We start from the raw sequence: 26,286 nt of genomic DNA, 5'->3' as shown, positions 1-26,286 counted from the left end.
AATGGCTGTATATTGAGTTATTTTGAGGGAAGAATAAATTTACACTGTTATATAAGCTGCACACAGACTACTTTTCATTGTGTCAAAGTGTCATTTTGTCAGTGTTGTCCCATGAAAAGATATACTTAAATATCTGCAGAAATGTGAGGGGTGTACTCACTTTTGTGATACACTGTATATATATATATTTATTAGGATTGTAACATCATGTTTTACACCCTTTAGTTACACTCATGACAGAAACGGTAGTTACTCTTTACACAAGATTCATTTACACTTATTTTCATTCACTTCATTTACATTTACACATTTAGACACTTTTCTCCAAAGCAACTTACAGTCCTGTGACAATATATTAAGGGTTAAGGGCCTTGCTCAAGGGCCCAACAGTGGCAACCTGACAGTGGTGGGGCTTAAACCAGCAACCTTTTGATTACTAGTCCAGTACCTTAACCACTAGACTACAACTGCCCTGATTCATCAGTTCACAAGTTTATATCGAACACAGTCTTGAACAATTTAGTGTCTCCAGTTCACCTCACTTTTACGTCTTTGGACTGTGGGAGGAAACCGGAGCTCCGGAGGAAACCCACACAACCACAGGGAGAACATGCAAACTCTCCGCAGAATGGACCCGGACCGCCCCACCTGGATCGAACCCAGGACCTTCTTGTTGTGAGGCGACAGTGCTACCTACTTAGGCATAAAGTTAATAAGGTAAATGTGTAAAATCTCCTCTTTGTGGATCTGGGTTTGTAATTATTTTAGGTGATTATTTATCTGTTTCAGTCTGGTGAGCTTGGTTGGTATAATTGGTGGGAGCCACGCTGCTGAAAACAGAAAAGGATTGAATCTCAGTTTGGGCTCACAAATACAGAAGGAACATCACAGCCTAAACCTTATTGTGGGGGCACATCAGTGCACTCTTAGGAGGGTCACATCTGGAGGAGCATCCGGAGTCACAACTGTCAAATCAAAGATTCTGATCAGAGAATCGGTTCACTGTGTCGATACCTAACAGGAAGCATTTATTATTATAGTCATCTGCTCCAGTCCTCTAGTCACTAACAAAATAATATCGGCGTTTTGGCTTTTTAGCTCAGTTTTATATAAACTAACGATCTGAGTTTAAACCCAAACCTGGAAATCTCATTCCGACGCCTTATTAAGTCATCCATAATTTTTATTAATATAAACTTTTAATAATTCCTTCCAAGTCATTTCACTGTCCGGCCTCAACGCTCCGTAATACCAAATCTGATCCATCTGGTGGCGCTAGTGCACAATAAACTGTTTATTCCAACCACCATAAAACAAGAAGCTGTTTATGGTTCTGACTTCAGCAGCACAGAGATAAAACCCCGGTGTTGTGTAGATTATTGTGTAGATTATAATTCTTTTATTCTATTATAATGTTGGTGTGCAGAGGACTGAGATGTTTTGTGTCCAGGGTTCGAACCCCCACATTCCCACTGTGGAGCAGGTAAGATCTCCACCGCTGCTGTTTTTATTATCTCTATAACAGTCCTGCTTTCTCTCTCTGTTTATATTGATTTATATATAATAATAAGTGTAAATGATTAGATGTAGATGGATGAATTGTGGAGCTGTAATCAGGTTGTAGGTGTTTGTATGTGGAAATGTTTCTGTGCTGGAGAAACTGGGGGAAAGTTCACACCGCGGTCATGAAAGGACCCGCCGACTGTCATGTGACCGCGGCTCTGTGACGTCGCACCACTTTCCCCCTTTTATGTGAAGCTTTCATCTAAACACACGCTGTTTGATTTGGGTCAGGGTCGCCGTGGGTCCGTCGCCGTCCCGAAATACTGAGCACGAGTGAGAAATACATCCTGCAGAGGGCGCCAACACTCACTCACTGACTCAGTCACTCACATGTAGGGGTCATTTACAGCCGCCAATCCACCTTCTGCTTGTTCTGGAGGGTAACAGGAAACACATACAGACACAGGGTTGTTCATTTTGGAGTGTGTCTGTGGAAATTCGTGCCCATTCAGTTAAAAGAGCCTTTCTGGGGTTCATTTAAAAGGTGTTTAGTGGGGTTGAGGTCAGGGTCTCTAATTACAGACCTCTAATTACACCAGATTCATCATGCTTCCTTTAAAGGGGCAATAATGGACCATTATTTTAAAACAGGAAAGAGCCTTCCCCAAACTGTTTCAAATTGGGACGTTTAGCAAGCTCATGATCAGCCGTCCAAATACTTTTGGCCATAGATAAATATAAAAAAAAAGTAAAATCCAGGACTAGAAGTTGCAGTACCGCTGTGTGCAGTAGAAGCGCTGTGATGTTCAGGTTTGGACACTGGAGGGCGACAAAACCTCAAGTTTGTAGAATCATTTCATTTTATTTACATAACAGTGTTATCCTGGTCAGGGTCACAGGGGGTTCGGTTCCACCGGGAAACACTGGGCACTAATGTGACGTTGGTCAAGAAAGCCTCAGTTGGTGTTCCGGTTCATACCAGAGCTGCAGAGTGGAGCTGAGTTAAACCGAGCTGTTCTTCACGTCTTTATACAGCTGCTTTGTGTTTAAAAACAAGAAAGGATCTTCCCTAAACTGTTGCTACTAAGTTGAAAGCACATGTTATTTGTGTTAATTTTATACCTATACGCAATACTCTTTATGGACAAAAGTATCTGGACACCACTTCTAACTATTACATTCATGTGTTTCAGCTACAACAGGATTAAACCTGCTTATTTATTAGGATTCTAACATCATGTTATCTCTAATTCACCTCACTTTCACGTCTTTGGACTGTGGGAGGAAACCGGAGCTCCCGGAGGAAACCCACACAGACACGGGGAGAACATGCCAACTCGACACAGAAAGGACCCAGACCGTCCCGCCTGGGGATGGAACCCAGGACCTTCTTGCTGTGAGGTGACAGTGCTACCCACCGAGCCACCCCGGAATTGATATGCTTCCAACTTTGCAGCAACAGTTTAGGGAAGGCCCTTTCCTAGATATGAAGGAAAGCTCGATTTAAAGAAACGCCAGCGTCCTGCACAGAGCCCTGATCTCAGCCCCACTCAACAGCACAAATTCCCACACACGGTTCCCGGCTAGATGTCCAAATACTTTTGTCCAAATATTTTATACAAATATATACAAATATTTTATTATTATTACACCAGACGTGTGTGTGAATGTTCACAGTGGATGAACAGAAACTGTAATAATGTTTTAACTTTGTGGTCTGAACCTCAGACTTAAAGACTGTTGCTGCAGAGTTGGAAACACATCAGTTCCTTTGGATAAATCATATGAATTTGTTAATTAGACGGGGGTGTCCCAATACTTATCAATACCACCTAATACCTCTCGTACGAGTGTATGTAAACCTTTGACCCGTATATTTCCTGTGAGGTAAAATAAAGAAACGAGACGCACTCAGACGTCCTGCTGATTTTATTTCATTGACCGCTGTGGATTAAACACAAGAGCAGGAACGAAACTCATTAAGTTTTAGGACACGACTGATTGTTTACTTATTCTTGGTGGATTTCCACACCTGCTTCGCGTCGTTTTCCACCACCAGGAATCCGTCGTCGGTCAGGGTCAGGCGGCACATTAGAGGACTCTTGTTGACCGTGTTGGTGTGCCAGACGGGTTTCCTGCTGGCGTACAGGACGAGGTTACAGTCGCCCTGCATGATCAGGCGGAGACCCTCCGTGTTGCCGACGGTGTTGCTGTGCCACAGCGGCGTCCAGCCGTACACCACGAAGTTCCCGTCCTCCTGAAACCAGAGACGAGAGATCGAGATGATGATGCTCCTGTACGCCGACCATCATGTACCGCGAGATGTTTAAGCTACAATTTACACCACATGGCCGAAAGTATGTGGATGCCTGACCATGATTTTGCTGGATGTCCCAATTCAAGAACAAACTCTATTCAGCTAGAACTACAGCCACTCTCACAAGATTTTGAACTATGTCTATCGGAATTTGAGTCCAAAAAGCGTTTGTATGGCTGGGCACTGAGGTTGGTTGGTGTTCCGGTTCATCCCAGAGCTGTTGAGTGGGACTGAGGTCAGGGCTCAGCCGGGGCGCAGAGCTTTTCTTCATGACTGCACAGGATCAGATAAGGGCCTTCCCTAAACTGTTGCTGCACAGTGGGAAGCATTTAATTCCTTTATATGATTGATTTATTACACGTTAGTGACTGTTGTGGCTGAAACACATGAATTCAGTAATTAGTAGGGGCGTCCAGATACTTTTGGCCATGTTGAGTATGTGGTCACTGCTCCTAATTATTAAGTTCAGTTATTTTAGCCACACACCCATCACCAGTGTGTATAAAATCAATGCTAATATTTCGAGAATTTATTTAATTTGAAAGGAACTCGGTTGGTTGCTCCACATTTCATTCGTCCGCCATGTTTGTAGTTTTTTGTGAGAAAAGTCGTGCCGGGTGAATGCTGGGATTGCCTTCGGCGATGAGGAGGTGTCGGGCGCTCCCTCGTTATTCAGTCAGATCATCACTCAGAATTAAGGCGCCTCAGTAAGAGCATTTTAAGGGAGCTAAGAATTTAGACACGCCCTCTTCTCTGGAGTGTAGGATGATGGGAAATGTGTCTGTGGACAGACCCCACATTTACCCTATCTATGAATGAATCAGGGATGAATCGGAACCCGACGTTAGTGCCTGACGCTGGCCGGGTCGGTGGCTCTGCTAAGACGCTGTTTACTGGCCAAGGAGAGCCACAGACTAGCATGTGACTCTACACACTTTTAGAGAGCCTCAGAACAGGAGGAAAATAATTAATAATAATAATAATAGTAATATTAATAATAATAGTAATAATAATAACAATAATAATAATTAATCATTAATAATAATAATAATAATTAATCATTAATAATAATAATAATAATAATAATAAGTAATTATTAACAGTGATAACAATTCATTGTTAACAATAGTAATAATAATTAATTATTAATAATAATAGTAATGAATCATTAATAATAATAATTAATAAATAATTATAATAATTAATCATTAACAACAATAATAACAACAATAATAATAGTTAATCATTAATAATTATAATAAAATAATTAATAATAATACTAATAATAAATCAACAACAATAATAATAATAATAATAATAATAATAATAAATCAACAATAATAATAATAATAAGATAATAATAAATCATTGATAATAATAATAATAAATCATTAACAATAATAATAATATTAATAATAAATCAATAATAATAATAATAATAATAATAAATCATTAACAATAATAATAATATTAATAATAAATCAATAATAATAATAATAATAATAAATCATTATTAATAATAATTCATTAATAATAATAATAATAATAATAATAATAATAGTAATAATCTGAAGCCCTTCCTGTAGTGCGGGTGCTTACCTGGAGAATGGCCTTGTATTCCCCGTTGGTGGACACCAGGAAATCTCCCTTCCGCAGCTCAGTGTTCATGCTCAAGTAGTTCTTACTCATGATTCTGCAAAAGCAAAACATGCATCTTACACGGCACGGCCAAAAGTATTCAGACACCCGTCCGGATATATGTGATCTCTGAGAGGCTTTCTCACTAGACTTTGGAGTGTGTCTGTTGGAATTTGTGCCCATTCAGTCGAGTGCGGCTGGGCGCTGATGTCGGTCGATGTTCCGGTTCTGAGGTCGGGGCTCTGGAGTTTATTTAAATCATGTCTATTGTGCACAGGAACAGGAAAGGTCCTTCCCTAAACTGACCTGACCACTGACACACCTAAAAATAGATCAACACCAGATGCCGTATCTAACACACACCTGTACAAAAAACACACCTGTACCTGTATCCTGAGGAAACCATGTGCTTCCAACTTTGCAGCAACAGTTTAGGGAAGCACCAGAAGCTCCAGCATCCTGCACAGAGGCTCTTTGGAACGAAGCGGAGCGTCGACCGACGTCAGTGCCCAGCCATGCCTGACTGAACGGGCACAAATTCCCATACACAGACCTGCTTCAAAGTCTTGTGAGAAGATCTCAGAGGTCAAACGTTCAGGTGTCCGAATACTTTTGGATATATAGTGTACATGTATGATTTAGAGTTTTTCTTACCTGGTTAGCGAGGGACACCGAACCCAACCCAAACTGGTGAGTGCACAAGCTCTGCTGCTGCTGCTGCTGGTTAGTGGTGGTGACTGGTGTGCAGGTACGTTTAAATAGCCTAAATTCTGCCCTCCACCCCACCCCCTCGGCAACACCCTGAGTGTCCCATCACCTGGATTAGACTACCACATATGGCAGGACCGGCTCCGTCACATTTATCACCCGGGGTCTGTTTCATTCAGATTCCTTTCATCAAAATGATTTAGGGCTGATTTGTGTTGCTGAGTTCTGAGAGGTGCCGACCCGACCGCACCCCTAATAATCTGTCCTGTAACGGAGTCACTATTAGGACCGATGAACTTTTATTATCAATATTTATTTCGGCTGCTGCCGTGTTTAGGTGTTGCCAGATCTGGTCCTCATACTTGTATCGAGTGTTCTTCCTGACCACCCGCTTTTATTTCTATCCAGGCTTGGGACCTGCACCGTGGTGCACTGACAAGTTCACCTCTAAATGACTTGGCTGTGTCAGTCACCCCACTCCTCGTAGTGGACATCGACCGGCCCGACCGGCTGATAGCACCGCTGAGATTCGAACCCTGGAACTTCTGGATCTTTAGGTCGTTCAGTGTTGCATTAGAACACGGGGGGTCAGTGACAAACCATGTTAGGATTTTATCATTCCTGGGTGATATGCTTATATGATACAGGTATACTTTGCAGTGACAGTTTAGGGAAGGCCCTTTTTGCCTCAGCAGTTTAGGGAAGGCCCTTTTTGCCTCAGCAGTTTGGGAAAGGCCCTTTTTGCCTCAGCAGTTTGGGGAAGGCCCTTTTTGCCTCAGCAGTTTGGGGAAGGCCCTTTTTGCCTCAGCAGTTTGGGGAAGGCCCTTTCCTGTTCCAGAATGACTGTAGCGTCCTGACCTGACCTGAGTCACACTCAACAGCTCTGGGATGAACCGAAACACCGACCAGCATCAGTGTCCAGTAGGGATGTAACGCGATGCGATTCACGATACTGGGTTCACGATACGATTTGTTCCCGATTTTTGGGAAACTGAAATTGAAGACAAATTATGACAAGTTTCCTTTTATTAATTCTCTTAAAAAAGAAAATAAAATTCTGTATTTCTGATGATCTTTTATTTATCTAAATAATTAATTCCCTTTTACTTATGAGGTCGGTACAAACTATGCAAAACAATTTTAAATTAAGCCCAATTTGGCTGAAAACCCCCGAATCTGGCAACCTGGTGTATAGCGCCAGTGACGTCAACTGGGCGAGGTGTTTAGCACCAGCGCCCTCTGCTGTTTAAAGTGAATATTGATTTATTATACATGTCAAATCGATTTGAATCGGTTATTAACTGTCTTGTGGTGCATCGTTACATCCCCAGCCTTACAAATCAGCTCTTTGGACTGAACGGGCACAAATTCCCACACACAGAGACACTCCAAAGTCTTGTGAGAAGCTTCTCAGATGAGCGACCTGTCTTCACCTGTCTCACCTACTTGCTGTTACACCTAATCTCATCTGTCTCACCTATTGTTATACCTGTCTCACCTACTTGCTGTTATACCTGTCTCACCTATTGTCATACATGTCTCACCTGTCTCACCTGTTATACCTATCTCACCTATTGTTATACCTGTCTCACCTATTGTTATACCTGTCTCACCTACTGGCTGTTATACCTAATCTCATCTGTCTCACCTGTCATACCTGTCTCACCTACTTGCTGTTATACCTAATCTCATCTGTTATACTTGTCTCACCTATTGTCATACATGTCTCACCTACTTGCTGTTATACCTAATCTCATCTGTCTCACCTGTTATACCTGTCTCACCTATTGTCATACCTGTCTCACCTACTTGCTGTTATACCTAATCTCATCTGTCTCACCTGTTATACCTGTCTCACCTATTGTTATACCTGTCTCACCTACTTGCTGTTACACCTAATCTCATCTGTCTCACCTATTGTTATACCTGTCTCACCTACTTGCTGTTACACCTAATCTCATCTGTCTCACCTATTGTCATACCTGTCTCACCTACTTGCTGTTACACCCAATCTCATCTGTCTCACCTATTGTTATACCTGTCTCACCTACTTGCTGTTATACCTAATCTCACCTGTCATACCTGTCTCACCTATTGTCATACCTGTCTCACCTACTTGCTGTTATACCTAATCTCATCTGTCTCACCTGTTATACCTGTCTCACCTATTGTTATACCTGTCTCACCTGTTATACCTGTCTCACCTATTGTCATACCTGTCTCACCTACTTGCTGTTATACCTAATCTCATCTGTCTCACCTGTTATACCTGTCTCACCTATTGTTATACCTGTCTCACCTACTTGCTGTTATACCTAATCTCATCTGTCTCACCTGTTATACCTGTCTCACCTATTGTTATACCTGTCTCACCTACTGGCTGTTATACCTAATCTCATCTGTCTCACCTGTTATACCTGTCTCACCTACTTGCTGTTATACCTAATCTCACCTGTCATACCTGTCTCACCTATTGTTATACCGGTCTCACCTACTTGCTGTTATACCTAATCTCATCTGTCTCACCTGTTATACCTGTCTCACCTACTTGCTGTTATACCTAATCTCACCTGTCATACCTGTCTCACCTATTGTTATACCGGTCTCACCTACTTGCTGTTATACCTAATCTCATCTGTCTCACCTGTTATACCTGTCTCACCTATTGTTATACCTGTCTCACCTACTGGCTGTTATACCTAATCTCATCTGTCTCACCTGTTATACCTGTCTCACCTACTTGCTGTTATACCTAATCTCACCTGTCATACCTGTCTCACCTATTGTTATACCGGTCTCACCTACTTGCTGTTATACCTAATCTCATCTGTCTCACCTGTTATACCTGTCTCACCTGTTATACCTGTCTCACCTATTGTTATACCTGTCTCACCGACTTGCTGTTATACCTAATCTCATCTGTCTCACCTGTTATACCTGTCTCACCTATTGTCATACCTGTCTCACCTACTTGCTGTTATACCTAATCTCATCTGTCTCACCTGTTATACCTGTCTCACCTAGTGTTATACCTGTCTCACCTACTGGCTGTTATACCTAATCTCATCTGTCTCACCTGTTATACCTGTCTCACCTATTGTCATACCTGTCTCACCTACTTGCTGTTATACCTAATCTCATCTGTCTCACCTGTTATACTTGTCTCACCTACTGTTATACCTGTCTCACCTACTGCTATACCTCTAATGTACTGTTATACCTGCTATACCTCTAATGTACTGTTATGCCAGCTAACGTCTCCCTCCGTGTACCGAAAACGGTTGAACTGTCCTTGACGCCCCAATTTACAAATAAACGACACCCGTGCACCTTTATACAGATTAAATATCACCATGACTAACTGATCACTTTATCTGTATACTTTACGATTTCCTTTCCCAGAATGCAGCACACACAGCATCTGCACGACGACTCTGCCGCCCCCTTCCGTCCCGAGACCTCTATGGCTAAAACGCTGATGGATGTGGGGACGAGGAGGATTTTCTCTGAGGAGCACGACCTGTTCAGGCAGAACGTCCGGCGCTTCTTTAGGGAGGAGGTCGTTCCTCACCATGCAGAGTGAGTGTCCACATACTTTTAGGTAATGGCACATACATGCAATAAATACTATACAGTGCAGCTGTGTGTGTGTGTGTGTGTGTGTGTGTGTACGTGTGTGTGTGTTTGCAGGTGGGAGAAGGCAGGTGAGGTCAGTAGGGAGGTTTGGGAGAAGGCGGGATCACACGGCCTGCTGGGTATTTACACACCTGTTGAACATGGAGGAGTGGGAGGAGACCTGCTCTCTGCTGCCATCGTGTGGGAGGAGCAGTAAGTAACGTTTACCTGTCTCACCTACTGTTCTACCTGTCTCACCTACTGTTCTACCTGTCTCACCTTCTGTTCTACCTGTCTCACCTTCTGTTATACCTGTCTCACCTACTGTTATACCTGTCTCACCTACTGTTATACTATCTTACCTAGTTATACCTGTCTTCACCTGTCTCACCTACTGTTATACTATCTTACCTACAGTTATACCTGTCTTCACCTGTCTCACCTACTGTTATACTATCTTACCTACAGTTATACCTGTCTTCACCTGTCTCACCTATTGTTATATCAGTCTCACCTACTGTTATACCTGTCTCACCTACTGTTATACCTGTCTCACCTACTGTTATACCTGTCTCACCTAGTGTTACACCTGCCTCACCTACTGTTATACCTGTCTCACCTACTGTTCTATCAGTCTCACCTACTGTTATACCTGTCTCACCTACTGTTATACCTGCCTCACCTACTGTTACACCTGCCTCACCTACTGTTACACCTGTCTCACCTACTGTTATATCAGTCTCACCTACTGTTATACCTGTCTTCACCTGTCTCACCTACTGTTACACCTGCCTCATCTACTGTTACACCTGTCTCACCTACTGTTACACCTGTCTCACCTATTGTTATACCTGTCTCACCTAGTTGTTCTGATGGGGATTTTTAATGTGCTTGCCGGGGCTCTGTAGTTTTTTTAAAATCCGCTGTGTCTTTGTTTATTCTTTTAAATGTGTGTTCATATGTAAGTAGAAAGTGAAGATATATGGTGTGTGTGTGTGTGTGTGTGTGTGTGTGTGTGTGTGTGTGTGTGTGCGCGCGTGCGTTCGTGTGTGTGTGTGTGTGCGTGTGTGCGTGTGCACGTGTGCACGTGTGTGTGTGTGTGTGTAGGATGTATTCCAACTGCTCAGGTCCCGGTTTCTCTCTGCACTCGGAGATCGTGATGCCGTACATCAGCCATTACGGCTCTCAGGCTCAGATCGAGCGCCTTCTGCCCCAGATGGTTGCTGGGAAATGTATCGGCGCCATCGCGATGAGCGAGCCGGGGGCCGGCAGGTACGACCTTTACATTCATTAGGCCAAAAGTATGTGGACACCTTATCATGACATCTATTTAAAAACTCTTATACCTGCCCTGCTTACTGTTATACCTGTCTCACCTACTGTTATACCTGTCTCACCTACTGGTATACCTGTCTAACCTACTGGTATACCTGCCCTGCTTACTGTTATACTGTCTCACCTACTGTTATACCTGTCTTACCTACTGGTATACCTGTGTAACCTACTGGTATACCTGTCTAACCTACTGGTATACCTGCCCTACTTACTGTTATACCTGCCTCACCTACTGTTATACCTGCCTCACCTACTGTTATACCTGCCTCACCTACTGTTATACCTGTCTTACCTGTTATACCTGTGTAACCTACTGGTATACCTGTCTCACCTGCTATTATACCTGTTTCACCTACTCCTATACATGCCCTACTTACTATTATACTGCCTCACCTACTGTTATACCTGTCTCACCTACTGGTATAACTGCCCTACTTACTGTTATACTGCCTCACCTTCTGTTATACCTGTCTAACCTACCGGTATAACTGCCCTACTTACTATTATACTGCCTCACCTACTGTTATACCTGCCTCACCTACTGTTATACCTGTCTTACCTGTTATACCTGTGTAACCTACTGGTATACCTGTCTCACCTGCTATTATACCTGTTTCACCTACTCCTATACATGCCCTACTTACTGTTATACTGCCTCACCTTCTGTTATACCTGTCTCACCTGTTATACTTGTCTAACCTACTCTTATACATGCCCTACTTACTGTTATACTGCCTCACCTTCTGTTATACCTGTCTCACCTGTTATACTTGTCTAACCTACTCTTATACATGCCCTACTTACTGTTATACTGCCTCACCTTCTGTTATACCTGTCTTCGCCTGTCTCACCTACTCTTATACCTGCCTCACCTACTCTTATACCTGTCTCACCTACTCTTATACCTGTCTCACCTGCTGTTATACCCTGGTATACCCACCTGTTATATCTGTTTCACCTACTATTATACTTGTCTTACCTACTATTACACCAGTCATACTTACTGTTATACTGTCTCACCTGGTATACCTGTCTAACCTACTGTTATACCTGTCTCACCTGCTATTATACCTGCTTCTGCTACATGACCCTTCCCCAAACTGTTGCCACAAAGTCTGAAGTGTATAATTGATTTGATATACATGTTAGCAATGGACATGACTGGAAGGGTGTGACCACATATCTTTGGATATGTAATAATTCGTTAAAGCAGGGGTGGGGAACCTTTTACCCACTGAGGGCCAGATTAATAATTACATATCCGGTCACGGGCCACAGACCACAATGATTCAACATACAGCCAAAATAATGTAGGCTTTATAAATACATGATGCTGATGGTATGTAGTGTTTATATTTGATCTCAGACTTACCTTATCATCTTTTCAATGTGATGGCTGTGAATGTTTGGTCTTGACCAGCTGTGGAATATCTGGGGACAATGACGTCTGTTATAGGGTTGCCGCGATTGGTCGACCCATGAGCGTCGACGTCAATATTAAGTCGAGGCATTGTTTTTAAAACTATACTTATAAATGGTCATTTTTAATACTACAACATTGCCATTCATATAAGCATTCATATGATTCCCTCAGCGCAGTCTGTTTTTTTTTTTTTTTTTAATTTTCTATTTCTAATTTCTATTTTCCCCACTTTTCCCCCAGTTTTTCTCCCCTAATCTAGTCTTGTCCAATTACCCTGATTGCTCCTCTTTTCTGATTCGACCCTTCACCGCTGACTGAGGACGCCTCTCAACTGACATACGCCCCCTCCGGCACGTACAGTCAGTACAGACTGCATTTTTCACCTGCACGAGTCGAGTATATACACTTGACGGGCACTGTGTATGAAGGGCCACAGCCCCATCAGCATTATTCCTCAGCCCTGTGCAGGCGCCATCAGTCAGCCAGCAGGGGCCACCGTCGCACCAGTTATGAGGACCTACGATCCGACTTTCTTACCCTCTAACCCTGAACAACAGCCAATCGTTCATACTGCGGCCCAGCCTAGTCGGAGAGGCAGAGCTGAGATTCGATACGATGTATTCGAAACCCCAACTCTGGTGTGCTAGCGTACTTTACCGTTGCGCCACCTGAGCGGCCTCATTAAGCTCGGTCTTAAAAAATGCCGTCTGCAGCAGTCAGAGGTCAAAAAGAAGCTCAAAGTTTTCCACGACTCAAATCATCAAAAGTTTGGAAATGCTAACAACTGGTACAAAAGAAAAAGGTGGTTTGTACACTGTGCAGAGCTTTGATGGTAGCACAGCAGCACCAGCTCCATGTTGCACATCTGTATTGTTTCAACTTCTTAATCACGGAGATCCTTGAATAACGTATTCCTTACTGAGTTCAGTTAGGGTACATTTTTACTTCTATATCGCTTCATTAGGCTTTTTAATCACAGAGATCTTGGAATACCGTATTTCTTAGCTATTTCAGTTAGACCGCCGCGCACTTTGCTGAGCTGGGCTTGGTGATCAAAGCGCAAAAAGCTTCTCACGTGAAACACTCACTACTTTGTTTACATTGTTTAGAATGTGAAGTAATTTTGGAGTGAATGTGGAGGTTAGAATCTGGGCTCATTCTGTCCTTACTGTACGTTGGACTTAATGAGACGTGGCTACATCTAACTATTTTATTCCTGCTATAAGTTGAAGCACTTTGCTTTGTGTACGGAACACCATAAACACGTGCTGCACTTTGTTTAATATGGAGCGCTTGAGAATGGGATCATATGGACATAAACCCTGTTTACATTTAGTTCTGTGTTATATTATTATGCCGTACAGTTTGTTGTTAAAAAAAAAGAAGCGAACCTAAATTAAATTTTTTGTAGAAATATCGATTAATAGTCATAATTGGCAGCTCTAGTCTGTTAGTCTTGAACACAGTTGGTTTTTGCGAGTGACAGCCTTGAGAAGAACTGTTCACAGTGGTATGTGGTTCCAAACACTGATGCCATCTTAGGTGCACGTTTCCTTACATGTGGAAATTCCTGAGCACTTATATTTTGCTTGTAGAATTCCAGCAGGTCCATGTTGCTGTGCCTGGCACGTAACTGGCAGTTATTTTGAAGTTCATTGACCTCTAGCTGCATGCACTCCGGTACATCAACTGCATTTACATGGAATGGTGTTGCAAAAAATGTTAAGAGCTTGTTCTTTTGCTTTCGTGTCTTGAACACACCTCTAGCAAATCAGCACATTCCTTTTGCATATTCTGTTGTTCTCTCAGGCACAGGATTGTGATCACGAAGATCAGGGAGATGCTCGATGTTTTCCTTTTGCAGTTGCATTTGCCACAACTTTAATTTGGCTTCAAATGACTTCACATGAGAAAGGAGTGTGACCAGGAGCTGGTTAGGCCCTTGGAGTTTAACACTGAGCTCTGACAAATAGCTTGTAATGTCAACCATGAACGCCAAACCACAGAGCCACTTAACATCACTGAGTTTATCCACATATTTCCCTTTCATTTCCATGGAACTTCTCACAGCATCTCTGAGTTCATAAAATCGCTTCAACATGTTCACCCTGCTTAGCCATCGCACCTCACAGTAGTAAACCAAATATTCATAGTCTGTTTCCAGGCTTTTCAAGAATTCCTTCAATTGTCTGTTATTCAGCTCTCTACTTTTAATGAAGTTCACACAGGAAACGACCGTCGTCATCACATCTTTCACACACAGTGACTGTGAGCACAGATTTTCTTGATGAATGATACTGCGACATGTAACTAAATTGATGGATCCAGACCAAGACGTGTCATTTCTTTTTTTCAGAAGTGCCACCAATCCTTTATGTGTCCCCACCATTGCTGGTGCACCGTCTGTAGTAACTCCAGTGGTGGACCGTGAGGGCCAGCAAGGCCTTCTCTGCTATGTTTTAATATACTGTATATTTCCATGAATATTTATAAATTAATTCCAAATAGTCTGTTTTCTTTCTTTCATAGATTTTCTCTTGGTTGCGCTGCTTCCAGCCATGTATATTTAAACTAGAGCTATTATCCAATCATATTTCAGTCGTCAAAGAAATCTGCCTTAAGGCCTTCAAAATCAGTAGTGCCGGCGCCTCTAGCCTGAAATTAATGGCAATGAAATTGATACTTTAACCAATCAGATTTTGAGTTGGCGTCACCAAGGCCATCTAGCAGGCGTACAATTACGTTGGTGTTTTAAGTCCTCTGATTGGATGGTTAAAGAGCATAAAGTGTCAGATTCATCCACTGCTTCTGTCGAGCGGACATTCTCAGCTCTAAAGCGAATTAAAACATATGCCAGAAATACAACAGGACAGGCTCGACTGTCAGCGTTAGCATTGATGGCAATAGAAAAGGACCTATTGTTAAAGCTTAAGCGCACGGATACTCTATACAACAGGGTAACTGAACTTTTCTTAAGGGAAGAAAGGAGGATGGATTTTGTGTACAAATAATCAGGAGTTTTGGTGAGTAAAATGCGTTTTATTGTCTTTTTTAAAATAATATTGTCATTTTATTACATTATTATGTAGGGCCAGCTGTAGCGTAGTGGTTAAAATACTGGGCCAGTGATCAGAGGGTTGCTGGTTCAAGCCCCACCAGGCCAGGTTGCTGCTGTTGGACCCTTGAGCAAGGCCCTTAACCCTAAATTGCTCAGATTGTATACTGTAACTGTAATGTAAGTCACTTTGGATAAAGGCGTCTGCTAAATGCCAAAAATGTAAATGTATTATTGATGCGTTTAGATGTGTGTCGCAGCCGTGGCTGCAGTGGAAGGACACTTGTTGAATTGTGCTACGTGGGTTTGTTGCTTTAGTAATGGCATTATTCTGGCTACTTGAGTTATCTGTGAGGCAACGACTCGTTATGCTACATTTCAAACCATAGGAGTGCACTGTTATTATTAGCTTTTCCTCTGGTTGTATCGTGCAAGCCCTCCAATGAAAGTAAATCCTCTCTCGTCTCAAAATCTGCCGTAATGCCATGAACAAAAATTGCCAACTGGCTGGTACTTGTTATATCTGTCGTCTCGTCTAAAGCCAGCAGGTAAAACTCGAGATCCGTGACAGAATCTTTCATAGCTTTTTGAATATTCTCTGCTGTATCACCAATACGGTCAGACGCTGTCCAACGGGAAAGGCTGACGTTCTGTAACACATTTGGTGTCAACAAACTAACTGGAGTTACTACAGACGGTGCACCAGCAATGGTGGGGACACATAATGGATTGGTGGCACTTCTGAAAAAAGAAATGACACGTCTTGGTCTGGATCCATCAATTTAGTTACATGTCACTGTATCATCCACCAAGAAAATCTGTGCTCACAGTCACTGTGTGTGAAAGATGTGATGACGACGGTCGTTTCCTGTGTGAACTTCATTAAAAGTAGAGAGCTGAATAACAGACAATTGAAGGAATTCTTGAAAAGCATGGAAACAGACTATGGGGATTTGGTTTACTACTGTGAGGTGCGATGGCTAAGCAGGGCGAACATGTTGAAGCGATTTTATGAACTCACGAGATGCTGTGAGAAGTCTCATGGAAATGAAAGGGAAATATGTGGATAAACTCAGTGATGTTAAGTGGCTCTGTGGTTTGGCGTTCATGGTTGACATCACAAACTATTTGTCAGAGCTCAGTGTTAACCTCCAAGGGCCTAACCAGCTCCTGGTCACACTCCTTTCTCATGTGAAGTCATTTAAATCCAAATTAAAGTTGTGGCAAATGCAACTTGTAAAGGAAAACATCTCCCTACTCTTCGTGATCACAATCCTGTGCCTGAGAGAACAACAGAATATGCAAAAGGAATGTGCTCGTTTGCTAGAGGTGTGTTCAAGACATGAAAGCAAAAGAACAAGCTCTTAACATTTTTGTTTACGTGCCAGGCACAGCAACATGGACCTGCTAGAATTCTACAAGCAAAATATAAGTGCTCAGGAATTTCCACATGTAAGGAAACGTGCACTTAAGATGGCATCAGTGTTTGGAACCACATATCGATGTGAACAGTTCTTCTCAAAGCTGTCACTCGCAAAAAACCAACTTCAAGACTAACAGACTAGAGCTGCCACTAACGACTATTTTTCTATCCATTAATCTATAGACTATTTTATCGATTAATCTAACTTTTAATTTTTCAGGCGAGGTGAATAGCGCCAGCGCCCTCTGCTGTTTAAAGTAAATATTACCGTGCCAGTTGTGCATCGATAATTAATCGCCTTATGGTGCATCGTTACATCCCTGGTTAAAACCCAAAATAATGAATAAATAAATGTAATGGTTTATATTTGTTTTCAGTGATATTCAGGGCGTGAGGACGAACGCCCGGAGAGATGGAACCGACTGGATCCTCAACGGGAACAAGGTAGAAATACCAAGCAGAGATGTTCACAAGTCACAAAATACGAGTCCGAGTCAAGTCACAAGTCTTTAGGCTGGAGTCCGAGTCATGAGTCAATATAATCTACCAAAAACTAGAAGTGTAGCATAGAAATAAACAATCTGTAAGTTCAGATAAAAAACAACAACAGATTAGCGAGTGTATTTACTTCATGCCTTTACTTTCCTAGTTACCATTTAAAAGCTTAAACTGACGTTTTTTTTCATTACAGAACAAAAGCGCTCGATAAATCACGGCACAGTGGCCCAAATCCCAAACACAGCAAAAACCATCATAACCGCTGCTTACCTTAGCTTCTGTTCTTCCAGATGCTATTACATTTATAAGCGTGCGTCCCATTAGGAACAGAATCCGTTATTTTGTAAATGTGCTTATAATTAAAAACCTCCAAACTTTTCCCGGTGGTGAAGTAAAACAGGAAGTCGTTAGAAAGCCGATTGAGCGTTTCATTACCACGTCATCTGTGTGACGCAAACCGAATAAATGCAAATAACAGCATTTCTTACTAACAATTACAATCAGAAGCTCTGACTGGTTCAGAAAGCGGTTCTTACAACCATTAGCGCCAATTCTGTAGGAGCGTTCCATTCACATTATCTGTTACTGTGAAGTGCACTATGTAGGGGATTCCACCATTTTAAGTAGGGAGCGACGCTTCATCGCTACACCGGAAGCTGGCTGGAACATTTACACATCATGTGTGTTGCGGGTTAAGACGGCCGGAGTGTTATATAAATTGTCACATGTAACTAATGTTGCTGACTTTTGTTGTTCACGAGTCATTTTTTGCGAGTCACGAATCAAGTCCAAGTCATTTGAAACGACTTACGTGCGAGTCCCCATCTTACTTACATCCTACAGACTTACTTACCTACTTACTTCGAGTCCCCATCTCTGATACCAAGTAATCTCAAATTTTCACCTCAAAGAAAATAACATCTGTCGTGGCTTGATGGTAAATTCATTCATCATTTTTATACCAGCATTTCTCAACCTGTTATTAGTCATGGTATTAAAATAGGGTGTGTTTGAAAACCCAGTGTGCTCTTCCCCTAAGAAGGAGGTTGTTTGAATTCTTAAATACCTTAAAATGCTGCCTACTGAGGTGCCTTCATTTCTAACTGTTTTTTGACTGAAGAACGAGGGAGAATTAGAAAAGACGTCCGGTCCCATCACGTCTGTCTCTCTCAGGTCTTCATCACTAACGGCTGGATGAGCGACCTGGTGATCGTGGTCGCCATGACCAACCGCGAGGCTAAAACGGCGGCTCACGGCCTCAGTCTGTTCCTGGTGGAGAGCGGCACCAAGGGCTTCAACAAGGGGCGCAAACTGGAGAAGATAGGCCTCAAAGCGCAGGTAAGCACAGGCAATTCAGGGGTAAGGGACTCGCTCAGGGGCCCAACAGAGCAGTGACCCCCTCCCCACCTCAATCTTATATTTATAAACTACTTTATCCTGGTCAGGGTCATGGTGGGTGCGTTTCCGGCTGAAAACCCTGGACGTGAGGCAGGAACACCCTGGTCAGGGCGCCAATCCTTCCACAATACACAGCCGGTCATGTTCGCACCCCTGAGATTCGAACCCAGGTCTCGGAGGTGGCGGGTTAGCGTAACAGCCGTGTGTTGACGTTTATCGGGAGTGTTTTCTGTGCAGGATACGGCCGAGCTGTTCTTCGAGGACGTTCGACTCCCGGCTGACGCTCTGCTTGGAGAAGTAAACAAAGGTTTCTACTACCTGATGAACGAACTGCCTCAGGTACGAGCGGCTACCACGAGCAGGGTCGCCAATACCTAATATACATCTAAATGAGCACAAATGCCCACAGATGCACTCTGAAATCCTGTGAAAAGAAGCACAGTAGGAACAAGCTTCATATTATTGTTCATGGTTTTGAAACGGGATGACCGACAAGCTTATTATCAGGTGTCCACATACTTTTGACCATTTAAGAGCAGCTTGATATTTTAGCAGGCTTTACTACTACTACTGTTCCTACTGTAGTTTTCACAATTTGGAAATAATGGCTCTTAGTGTGGTTTGGTGGAGTCCTAGAAGCTTGTTACAACTCACAAATCATGTGATACTTTATTAGAAGTCAAAATTATCTCCGAATTACAGTCCGTCATCAAGATGCAGTACCAGAGTTTTACCACCAGTACCAAACACAAATCAATTGCAGCCGGATCTTGAGCAGAATCGCAGTCGTGATCCTCGGGGATCATATCGACCTCCTCGCCCTCGCCCGGTCTGTCAGCCTAGTGGGTAAAGCTTTGGGCTATCAATCGACATGCTGTGGGGTTTAATCTCGATTCTGCCATGCCTGAAAAAAAGCCCAGCCATACAAATCAGCTTCTTGGACTAAATGGGCACAAATTCCCACAGCATATTTACATTTGTGGCATTAAGCAGACGCTTTTATCCAAAGTGACGTACTGTTTCAAGCAATTGAGGGTCAGAGCTTTGCTCAAGGACCCAACAGTGGCAATTTTGGGGCCTGAACTGGCAACCTTATGATTACTAGTTTAGTACCAGATCCACTGAGTTACCACTGCCCTACAAAACAGTTCATTTACATTTTCAGCATGTGACAGTATACAGTCTAAGCAATTAAGGGTTAAGGGCCTTGCTCAAGGGACCAACAGTGACAACCTGGCAGTGTTGGGGCTTGAACCAGTGACCTTTTGATTACTAGTCCAGTACCTAGGCTACAACTGCCCTATTTATACTTCAAAATCTTGTGAGAAGCTTTTCAGAAGAGCGGCTGTTGTTCTCTGAAACTGGACGTCCGACAAGCTCACGGTCAGGCGTCCGAATACTTTTCTGGTGTTGAACTTCATCTTCAGTCGATCACGTTAAAGTTCTCTTTCTTTCTCTCTCTGTCTCATGTTCTTCTGCATCAGGAGCGACTGATCATAGCCACGATGGCTCTGGCGAGCTGCGAGTTCATGTTCGAGGAGACCCGGAGCTACGTGACTCAGAGGAAAGCGTTCGGTCGAACCATCGCTGATCTGCAGGTGAGAATTCGACCCAGATCTGGAACGTTTTTCCTCCCTTACTGTGTAGTTCTGATGCGTGGAGCTGATGGAATAAGACAGGTGATATCATGATATGATCCATTTCATACACAGAAATAAAAACGCATCTACATATACACCGCATGGCCTGAAGTAGGACCAGGTTTGCATTTTAGATAACCGTCCTGTCGTGGCTTTGTAGCTCTTTAATATGACTTTATTCACCTCAAGTTTAACAAAGGTCAAGGTCGGTCAGTATCATGGATTGTTTTCTAGCTCAGCTCTCAGTGGTTCCACCAGCAAAAAGCTTTGTGTCATAAAACTCTTTTGTTGATGCATTTTCTCCCTATTCGTCCCAATTTAGTCATACCCAGTTCCTCTTCCTCTGCTGGAGACCACGATAGTGTACGAGAGCAGGGTGTATTCTCCTGACACGCCCTCCCTCCGATGAGTACGCGCTCCACTGACCCTTTCTCATTCACCCGTACTTCCGTGGATCACACGCTGATCCCCACGTTCCTCCACTTCTGTACAGGCGCCTCGGGCTACTAGCAGACTAGTGGATGATTTTGTCTGCTGCACTGCTGATTGTGCCTGCTAGGGGGCACCCAGCCGACCAGTAGCAGAGCTGAGATTCGAACTCGGAGAGTCCGAAATCTCGGTGATGGTCGGCTAGCTTGCGTATTCGACTGCTCAGCATCATCTCAGCACATCAAACATGATTATTCATTTTATTTTTCTCTCTCCGTACAGACGGTGCAGCACAAGCTAGCGGAGCTGAAGACGGAGGTCTGCGTGGGCCGAGCGTTCGTCGATAACTGCCTTCAGCTGCACAGTCAGGGCAAACTGGACTCCAGTACGGCCTCCATGGCCAAATACTGGTCAGTTTCGGTCTCGCTCTATCTCTTTAACAGGCTTGGTCAGCAGGTGGCGCTGTGGCGCGCTAAACCTCAGCCGGTTAATAATAATTAACATTCAGGGTGTGGTAGTTAGACTTCCGTCTTGTAGTTGTATCTGCTCTGTTGATGGAATCAAGCGTCCTGATTTCAACCCCATTGAGCATCTTTGGGATAAATCAGAACACCGACTGTGAGCAAGCACTTCTAGACGACCTCACAAATGCTATTTTGACTGAATAATTACTGAGCATATTTAAAAAGTAAAAGAAGTAAGCTTATAGTATTGAAAGAAAACTTATTTACTTATTTACTAATGACTTCATACTGGTCAGGGTCATGGTGAGTCCTGAAACGCTAAGTGCAAGGCACAAATACCCTTAGAACAGGGTGCCAACCCATCACGGGGCATCATACTCACTCGTTTACTCATACGCTCTTAACTATTGTGTTTTTAAGCATCCAGTCGACCCTTTGCATGTTTTCGGGAGGCGGGAGTTACCTGGTGTACCTGGGCACAAAACAATCCCCACCAGAATCCAAGTTTTGTGCCACTCACGCTGCCAGCGGTGCCACTCTGCCACTCATATTTAAATAGACACACACGAGGAATCTCAAACAGTGACCCGAACTCCCTTCCTTCTCTCCGCAGGGCGTCGGATTTACAAAATAAAGTGGCCACTCAGTGCCTGCAGCTGCATGGTGGGTGGGGCTACATGTTGGAGTATCCAATCGCCAGGTGAGCGCCACACACAACAGCCAGTCAGAGAAAAGATCAGTAGATTTGATTACAAAAAGCCAGACACCTTTCGATAGAGCACTTTATTAGGAACACCAACCTGGTACCTACGTTCATGTTTGTGTATTATTATACAGTATTATTATAAACTTCACCTAATAAACAGATATACTTGGTGGGTATACAATTACTGACTGTTCCTGCATTCCTCTGTACCCCATTTGTCAAACAAAAGGGTTCTGTGATCACATCATGTCTCTAACTGTCCACCAACCAGCAGTAACAGAGTGTGTGTTCCTAATAAAGAGCCAAATCCCAACAACACTGCTGCACCTGCTGCATGCGTACACCATAAGGTTTTTTTTGTGAGACTCCACCTCTGGCAGGTGAAAAGAAGTGTCCCCCGACTGCACGCGTGTTGGAGGGGGTGTAGGATTGGTTGACAGGGGTGGTTAAGTGACCGAGGGAATTAAAAACCACTAGATTGGAGAATAAGAGGGCAGACAAAAAAAATCCATGTAATACTTTTATATAGTTAATTGTGTGTGATTCATTATATTTATTTTTATTATTTATTTTAATAATGATAGATGTAATGGAGTTTGTTGTATGTATTTTTGTCATTGAAGCTGCTGATCAGCGGCTTACTATTGCAGTGTGGAATTGCATTATGAGTAAAATTAACTGGAAATTTTTTTTTAATTTTAAGGTGAATAGACAATCGAAAAATGTAGATTAATTGTAAGTGTAGAATAATTAAAAAGATGAATGTGCAGGTTAATATAAATGTACATTTATTTCACTTTAATATCACTACATCACACTCCTCAGCGTACATCATGTTACTGTAATCCACAGCAAACTTCCTTCGGGTATACAGGTCTAATGTAGACACTACAGGTTTAATGTAAAAAATATAAAGTTTATATATTCAGATGTATCGTAGTAAATAATCATTAATAAATAAAATAATAATAAAGTACTAATATTATTGTACGTCTCGCTTCCTCTCCATCCAGCAGAGGGCAGCATCAGCTAATCCTGATCTCAGCGTTCACACAGCGATTACTGTGCTACGTTCTTTATTAGCGCTTAGCATAAATAATCAAATTTAGTAATCTTACGTGTAAATGCGATTTTTTGTGCACAAATAACTGTTTACCAATTCTATTTGACTGTAAGATTCCAGTACTTATTAGTAAAAGCAGCTATTATTTTGTATGATGTTACAAACACAAAACAAAACAACTTATTTTGTAAAACAGTTTAATTTATCTAGTAGCAAAGTTATCACTCGTATAAATCTGGAACTGTCCCCTAAGTTTTATATTTAACCAAAAAAAATCGGTCTGTCTGTCTACTCTCTCTCTGTCTGTCTATCTATATCTGTCCGTCCGTCCGTCCGTCTATCTATCTATCTATCCATCCAACTATCTATCTATCTATCTATCTATCTATCTATCTATCTACCTACCTACCTATCTGTCTGTCTGTCTGTCTGTCCGTCTATCTGTCTACCTACCTGTCTGTCTGTCCATCTATCTATCTATCTGTCCTTCTGTCCATCTGTCTGTCTACCTATCTGTCTGTCCATCTATCTACCCATCTACAGTGTATCACAAAAGTAAGTACACCCCTCACATTTCTGCAAATATTTTATTATATCTTTTCATGGGACAACACTATAGAAATAAAACTTGGATATAACTTAGAGTAGTCAGTGTACAACTTGTATAGCAGTGTAGATTTACTGTCTTCTGAAAATAACTCAACACACAGCCATTAATGTCTAAATAGCTGCAACATAAGTGAGTACACCCCACAGTGAACATGTCCAAATTGTGCCCAAAGTGTCAATATTTTGTGTGACCACCATTATTATCCAGCACTGCCTTAACCCTCCTGGGCATGGAATTCACCAGAGCTGCACAGGTTGCTACTGGAATCCTCTTCCACTCCTCCATGATGACATCACGGAGCTGGTGGATGTTAGACACCTTGAACTCCTCCACCTTCCACTTGAGGATGCGCCACAGGTGCTCAATTGGGTTTAGTCCATCACCTTTACCTTCAGCTTCCTCAGCAAGGCAGTTGTCATCTTGGAGGTTGTGTTTGGGGTCGTTATCCTGTTGGAAAACTGCCATGAGGCCCAGTTTTCGAAGGGAGGGGATCATGCTCTGTTTCAGAATGTCACAGTACATGTTGGAATTCATGTTTCCCTCAATGAACCGCAGCTCCCCAGTGCCAGCAACACTCATGCAGCCCAAGACCATGATGCTACCACCACCATGCTTGACTGTAGGCAAGATACAGTTGTCTTGGTACTTCTCACCAGGGCGCCGCCACACATGCTGGACACCATCTGAGCCAAACAAGTTTATCTTGGTCTCGTCAGACCACAGGGCATTCCAGTAATCCATGTTCTTGGACTGCTTGTTTTCAGCAAACTGTTTGCGGGCTTTCTTGTGCGTCAGCTTCCTTCTGGGATGACGACCATGCAGACCGAGTTGATGCAGTGTGCGGCGTATGGTCTGAGCACTGACAGGCTGACCTCCCACGTCTTCAACCTCTGCAGCAATGCTGGCAGCACTCGTGTGTCTATTTTTTAAAGCCAACCTCTGGATATGACGCCGAACACATGGACTCGACTTCTTTGGTCGACCCTGGCGAAGCCTGTTCCGAGTGGAACCTGTCCTGGAAAACCGCTGTATGACCTTGGCCACCATGCTGTAGCTCAGTTTCAGGGTGTTAGCAATCTTCTTATAGCCCAGGCCATCTTTGTGGATAGCAACAATTCTATTTCTCACATCCTCAGAGAGTTCTTTGCCATGAGGTGCCATGTTGAATATCCAGTGGCCAGTATGAGAGAATTGTACCCAAAACACCAAATTTAACAGCCCTGCTCCCCATTTACACCTGGGACCTTGACACATGACACCAGGGAGGGACAACGACACATTTGGGCACAATTTGGACATGTTCACTGTGGGGTGTACTCACTTATGTTGCAGCTATTTAGACATTAATGGCTGTGTGTTGAGTTATTTTCAGAAGACAGTAAATCTACACTGCTATACAAGTTGTACACTGACTACTCTAAGTTATATCCAAGTTTCATGTCTATAGTGTTGTCCCATGAAAAGATATAATGAAATATTTGCAGAAATGTGAGGGGTGTACTCACTTTTGTGATACACTGTATCTATCTACCCATCTGTCTTTCTGTCTGTCTTTCTGTCTGTCTGTCTATCTGTCTATCTGTCTGTCCACAGGGACACTGTGCTAGGGAAAATCCATAGAAGCTTAGCAAAAGAATCGTGATACTAAAATGGTTTCAAAACTATTTTTGAATCTCGAAAACTCCACCAAACCACAGTGAGAGCCATTATGTTCAAATGGAGGGACCATCTATAAGTCATAAACGATCTCAGAAGATCCTCTAAAGAACTGTACTGAGCAAATGAAACCCTCCGCAGCCATCCTGCCTCAGTATGGTAGTGTTACATGTTTGCTGTGACCTTTGACTTTACTTCTGAGAATGAATGCGTCCTTCGTGACAGTTTGTGAACTGTTGTTGATTTATATTTTCTATTCTCAGGGCGTTCGTGGACGCCCGTGTGCAGCCCATCTACGGAGGAACCAACGAGATCATGAAGGAGCTGATCGCTCGTACCATTGTCGGTCGCAAGTAGACACGATGATGATGATGTGGACAGAGGGACAGGAAGCTGGTTTGTGGATGATCTTGTAGAACAAAGCACATTTTTGTAGCTAGGATGTTAATACCTGACTGGTGTGTGCTAACTTCATTAATCTAGATGTTAATTACTGAATAAACCGAAGGTCTGGGTGGAAAACAGGAACATCTCCTGTTCTGTTTCTGTCAGTTTCTAACTGAACCAGTTTGACTTATGATGTTCTGGAACTGAAACCATTTCTTCTTAGTCAGAAATGTTCCGCATGCTCGTTTTTACTAGGTGTGTTTAATCTATCAGGACGGGCATCTTTCCTTCTAGTATCCGGTCTCTTTAGCCATGACATGGTGCTCAGTGATGGTGAGTCAAAAGTCAAAAGCTTCTCTTTAATGTTTTGAGGTGTATAAATATAGTGTGAGCTCTAGGTCAGTGGTTCTGCGACCCC

At 42.8% G+C, this 26,286-nt stretch overlaps 2 protein-coding genes across 2 annotated transcripts; one reads left to right on the top strand and one right to left on the bottom strand.

Moving 5' to 3' along the window:
* The first annotated feature begins 1,316 nt into the window (after positions 1 to 1,316).
* acadl (acyl-CoA dehydrogenase long chain) lies at positions 1,317 to 26,009 on the top strand. Its single transcript, XM_063004385.1, has 11 exons — positions 1,317 to 1,483; positions 9,569 to 9,745; positions 9,857 to 9,994; positions 10,889 to 11,053; positions 17,395 to 17,461; positions 18,689 to 18,853; positions 19,151 to 19,252; positions 20,398 to 20,511; positions 21,265 to 21,392; positions 22,060 to 22,146; positions 25,745 to 26,009. Exons 1-11 carry the CDS (start codon positions 1,413 to 1,415, stop codon positions 25,836 to 25,838), a joined length of 1,308 nt encoding a protein of 435 aa, XP_062860455.1. The 5' UTR covers positions 1,317 to 1,412; the 3' UTR covers positions 25,839 to 26,009.
* LOC134323070 (B-type lectin plumieribetin-like) lies at positions 3,418 to 6,195 on the bottom strand. Its single transcript, XM_063004488.1, has 3 exons — positions 6,113 to 6,195; positions 5,420 to 5,513; positions 3,418 to 3,760 (listed from the first exon to the last, which is right to left on the bottom strand). The coding sequence occupies exons 2-3, from the start codon at positions 5,507 to 5,509 to the stop codon at positions 3,509 to 3,511; spliced, it is 342 nt and encodes a 113-aa protein (XP_062860558.1). The 5' UTR covers positions 5,510 to 5,513; positions 6,113 to 6,195; the 3' UTR covers positions 3,418 to 3,508.
* Positions 26,010 to 26,286: the final 277 nt, after the last annotated feature.

The sequence above is a fragment of the Trichomycterus rosablanca genome, chromosome 11 (assembly GCF_030014385.1).
Source record: "Trichomycterus rosablanca isolate fTriRos1 chromosome 11, fTriRos1.hap1, whole genome shotgun sequence".
NCBI lineage: Eukaryota > Metazoa > Chordata > Actinopteri > Siluriformes > Trichomycteridae > Trichomycterus > Trichomycterus rosablanca.
Note: the sequence above shows the minus strand (reverse complement) of the source record. Positions and strands in the feature narration are given on the sequence as shown.